The 5,180-nt window shown below is 49.2% G+C and overlaps 1 protein-coding gene across 1 annotated transcript; it reads right to left on the bottom strand.

Moving 5' to 3' along the window:
• Window positions 1–2,604: 2,604 nt before the first annotated feature.
• Window positions 2,605–4,034, bottom strand: LOC8030513 (histone deacetylase 8-like). Its single transcript, XM_002401618.5, has one exon. The coding sequence runs from the start codon at window positions 3,923–3,925 to the stop codon at window positions 2,684–2,686; it is 1,242 nt and encodes a 413-aa protein (XP_002401662.4). The 5' UTR covers window positions 3,926–4,034; the 3' UTR covers window positions 2,605–2,683.
• Window positions 4,035–5,180: the final 1,146 nt, after the last annotated feature.

Here is a 5,180-nt window from a genome sequence, read left to right on the forward strand (position 1 = left end):
CTGCTCCAGTCAAACGCTCCACCACAGAAACGCGAACTCCGAGGTGCTCGCTCTGCGTGGCACATAAGCGAGACGACATCATACCTAATCCACCTGCTGACTTGTGTTTCTGCACTAATAACAAATAAAGGAACACACACTTGAATCTTCCTTGAAGTGGCAACTGCGAACGCGGGAGTGCTTTAACACTGACAACCCTCAAAAGTTATTTTTATATCATTTGCCAGGCGATACATTACGATGTCAGAAGACTACCAAATCAATATTTTGATACAGCGTCACGTATATTTTTAATTTTAATTAAGTCAAAACTGACTGCTGGACACCGAAACTGGACTGGGGAGGAAGAGAGGTGGCGGAAGTCACGTGGTTGTGATACTTTTTTTCTAATCAACGTATTTTTAAATTTTTAGAAGCCGCGAGAAACGGCATATTTCTTTTCTATTTTTAATATTGTGTTTGTGTGCCTTCGATGACCTACGACTTTGATTTGGTGGTTTTGTCTAAACCGTAAAAAACGGCATATGACCACGAAGAAAAGAGTGAGCACGACTCAAACCGCCCAGTTCTCGATCGGCAGCTTTCGGGCAGAAAGAAAAGGAATTTCGAGCCGCGTAGATGGGCTCTCATATGTAGTTCACAAATAAAAACCTTGGCGAGCATAAATACCCCGTCAGTGTCAGTGCACCTTTAAAGGCAGCCTTTAGGTGCGGTCCCTTTGTTTTGCCGGTTCGCCCAAATCCACAGCTGCCGTTTCGTCAAGTGCAGGCTACTAAAAGGAAACCGAAAGAAACATAAACCGCGGCAACACTCGCTCTCGTTGCTGCAGCCGACATGAGAACATCACTGGGGCATGTCGGAGAACCTCGAAACGCGCGACCACTGTGCGCGCGACCACCGCTGCCTCCTGTCCGCTGCTGCTGCGCATGCGCCGTGGAAACTCTGGAAGGGGCCCACTCGCGAAAATGGGACCAAGCCCCCACGGTCAGTAGAAATCTCCCCCCCTAAAAAATAATTCCTCTCTACGCCACTGGCTCATGCTAATAATAAACATTCATACAATCGCTCGTCCCTGGACTTCAAGTATCAAAACATTTCCACATTGTCGCCTTATTTAATTGGCATTATTTTATTTTATTTTATTTTTTTTTCATTTTGGTGGCGCATTTTACGGTAAACGACAGTAGACACACCGACCATCTGCCTAACCCTGGCCAGACCAATACGACATCATTCCCCAGGACTCCTCTACGGGGAGCGAAAGTTCATTCTGCCCATTCTGCCACTAGCACAGAGGTAAGATGCTCGACTACTACACGGAAAGTCCAGGGTTCGATTCCCGCTGGCGGTAGTGATGGTCCCTCACAACGCGGACGGAAGCCGTCTGCTGGCTCTCACGTCTTTCTTCATTCTGAGGGTACATAAGCAATATGTCCACTCTAAAACATACCTAGGACCTGAAAATTGTCCTTCGTGTATCCTGGGAGGGGACACATGTTTTAGGTTTTGCTTCGTTATGTGGCAATCTCATGGTAAGCTCGAGACACTGGAGTTATTTTCTTTGACGGAATTTGACTCTTTACAGTGGCGTCGTGAGAATAATGCTCTTAAAATTATATTTTATGTGTAATTTTACCGTTGACTTAACGAACAAAATAAAGCATTCCTTCATGCAATAGTAAGCGTTTTTCACCCCAGCAGGTACGTTCATCTTCTCCCCCTACTACATTGGAAGGTGCTGCCACCTATGTGAAGACAGAGAAGTGGCTCTGCGCCACACGGGGAGGTGCTGCCATCTATATGAGGGGCAGAGAAATACTTCGGGATCTTGGTGGCCAGGCTGAGTATTTTCGGCACTAGAGCACTATATAGCTCCTACGGAGCAGAGTAGCGCAATCCTTTGAACCCCGTGTTTTGCCGACAACATGGCCGACAGAGCGGCTCGGCGCGAGTCACGTGGTACTCAGGGTTCCAGGAGGCGGCCCGCCCTATGGGAGAATACATAGAGATCGATACAACACGGCTGATTAAAAAATGAACGGCGAGTTCACACTTTTCAAAACTAGTCTGTCGTGAAGTTAGTAAAGCACTTAACACTTTATCAAAGTTTTAATAATATCGGAAGCGTGTGCAAATTTTGAGAAGGCAATTTCCAAGGCAATGGCGTTTGAAGCAGACGATTTTTGCTCGCAGCGGAGATGGGCTTTTCGGGTTGGCCGGAGCGGGTCACGTGAATGGTGTGACGTCGCCGTGTCGTCTGCTGCATGATGCCGTTCAAGCAATTTTTAAAAAAAAGTCAGGTCCTTGCGGGGCACAAAACTTCGCGCAAATTATTCTGAAATGTTCCATTATTATGTCAAAAACGATTGCCATTCCGTACATTCCCACAATACTGAAGAAACAACGATTTTCTCACGTTCTCCATGCATTTCTGACCGCAGTTGGAACCTCCGGGCGTTCGCCGCTAGTCGCCGAGAGGCGGCGTTCTAGATTGCGCTACTCTGCTCCGAAGGAGCTATATAGTGCTCTATTCGGCACCGATTTGGGGTGCGAGGGCGTGGCCAATGGTGGCCTCGGCGCCAGTGGCGCCAGTGCTCATGGAGCGATGGCGGAATCTATACCTTTCATTTTAATTACCTTCATAACACGTCCCTAGGCTAAATTTTATACCTCACGCGACAAGTTACGGCGGGTCCATGTGACGTACTTGCGAGAGCACGGCACGCACGACTCTGTCCACATAGTCGGAATCGTTCAGATCAGGTCGGCGTCCCGGCTCGACACCCAGCTCGTACCCTGGTCCGTACTCCATCAGAAAGCCGTGCTCGGGAATCTCCTCGTCCAAGTTCACGCCCAACAGTGTCGCGGTGAGCTTCGTCCAACACCGCGCCACGTTAGCGAAAGAGTAGCCACCCCCTCCCAGCACGAGCAAGGGCAGCTTCCAAGCCTGCACAAAACTCAGGCACTTGGACAGAGCGTCCGCGGTCAGATTAAAGGCACCGAGCGGATCGCCGGAAAGACAGTCAGCCCCACACTGACACACGACTGCCACAGGATCGTACCGACGCTGAACTTCGGCCAGAACAGTCGTGACAACACTCACGAAAGTCGGGTCTCGCATACCGCTGCGAAGAGGGACGTTCACCGAGTAGCCGCGGCCTCTTCCGATGCCGACGTCTTTGCAGTCTCCGGTTCCCGGGTAGAAGCAGGGTTCGTACTGGTGGAACGACACAGTGGCCACTTTGTCGGTTCCGCAGAACGCGTCCTGAACGCCGTCGCCGTGGTGCACGTCCAAGTCGACGTAGAGGACCCGTTCGAAGCGGCGACGAAGTTGGAGGATCCCCAGCACGACGTCGTTGACGTAGCAGAACCCGGCGGCTTCGCTCCTCTGAGCGTGGTGCCAGCCGCCTTCCCAGTGTATCGCGACGTCGCACTGTCCTTCGGTCAGGGCACGAGCGGCGCTTAGCGTGCCGCCGGCGATGTGTTTCACGAGCGTGAATATGCGATCGGTCAACGGACAGTCGTCCACGAGGTTGTATTCCATGGCTTTGTCCAGAATATCCGTCGTTTCAAGGTCCTTTGCCGACTCGCACGTTTCAAGAAAGTCGACGTAGTCTTCCGAGTGGAAGGTCAACAAATCGTTCCGGGTCGCCTGCGGAGGGCGGATTATGTAAAGGGATTTCAAGAGACCGTAGCACTTGATCAGTCCGTGAACAAGGAGGCACCTGCGGCGGATTCGGGGCAGCCTTTCGCACTCGAAAAGGTGTTCGGCGCTGTGCACGTAGCCGATACGAGGTTTCGTTGTGGCGGCGGCGGTGGTGGTGTGCTCCAAGTTGTTGACACTCACCGGAGGCGATTCGCACGGTTCTGGGTACGCAGAGTATTCATCCTCTTCGAACGTGGTATAATACCATTGATCGTACATTCTATAAACGACGTTATTCTGGTCCACTGCCAACTTAACGTCCGATAAACACACTCGTGGTACGGCCGAGAAAATTTTAATCTTCCGCGTTTGCCGCCATGTGTATAATGACGATAGCTAGTGCGCTGCCACCAATGCCGCGAGCCTGTTTCCTTGGCAGGAATGCGTAGGAAATGTAGGAACCGAACCGTCCGCGCAAAATTTTAAAACGATATACAGTTAAAAGAAACATTAACATTAATTACAGTGAAGCACGTTATATACATAACCCTTATTCTGCAAATGTTTTCGCCACAAATGTTTTCGCAGCATGTCGGAGAACAAACAAAATAAAACCGAAACCAAAATCAGACGCCGGTAGTTGCTAAAATTTTTCGGATTATTTAACTTTCCCGCGGTAACTCGTTTAAAGGTTCTTTAATTCAGAGCTTTATTGGTCTTTCAGTGGTCATAAAAATTCATGCCATATAATTTTTTTTTTTTTTTAATAAAGGGATGCCATAGACGTTATCTCACTCCACACATATGATATCTGTCGTCATTGTTAATCATCTCACGCGACTTAGGACCACGGTTAGGACTTGTTAGGACGTATATATATATATATATATTGGTGGGATCTTATGGGGCATACTTTGTCAAAACCATATGACTCCACAGATGTCTTGTAATGGCTTATGACGACAATGTTCAATCAAATTACTCTTTTTTTTTTTTTGCCCCATAACGCGCTCCATCCAGACAGAAGCGTCCCTGAGATAGGTAACGTTAAGTACGAGATAAACCAACGGAAACACGAATGGCCATAAGGTTATCTGACAGCGAGAGAACGATACCCAGATCGTTTGATGAATAGACCAATTGACCCCGAAATCCCCACAGGAAAGATCATAAACTGCGTGAGCGCGCGAAAAGAGAGGACGGGAGCAAAAAGAGTTCCGGTTCTACTAACGTCGCAGTTTCTGTCGGGGAAGGAACGTCTGTAAAGTACTCTATGGCGTTTTCTCTCCTCGGCCCCTTAGCGCTGCATCAATTCTCTGCCATCCGCGATATACCATCAGCTTTCACGAGTCCGTTTTATATTTCTAGATTATCTCCTTCCACCCTGCTCCGCTTCGCCGATTGCCAGCTGCCGTGGCCTCCGGTCCCCATCCCCCTCCACGATGTCCGTATTTAGTTTCACGTTTCACTCTGCGCTGCTTTTTATTTCTCCTTTCGGCTTCAGCCTTTCTTCGGTTTCGCCACTCTCTCTTTC

Source organism: Ixodes scapularis, unplaced genomic scaffold (assembly GCF_016920785.2).
Source record: "Ixodes scapularis isolate PalLabHiFi unplaced genomic scaffold, ASM1692078v2 PGA_scaffold3__209_contigs__length_174095766, whole genome shotgun sequence".
NCBI classification, from domain to species: Eukaryota; Metazoa; Arthropoda; class Arachnida; order Ixodida; family Ixodidae; genus Ixodes; species Ixodes scapularis.

Excerpts from the sequence above, each read along its gene's own strand:
- LOC8030513 (XM_002401618.5), bottom strand. The coding sequence starts at position 3,925 with ATGTACGATCAATGGTATTATACCACGTTCGAAGAGGATGAATACTCT.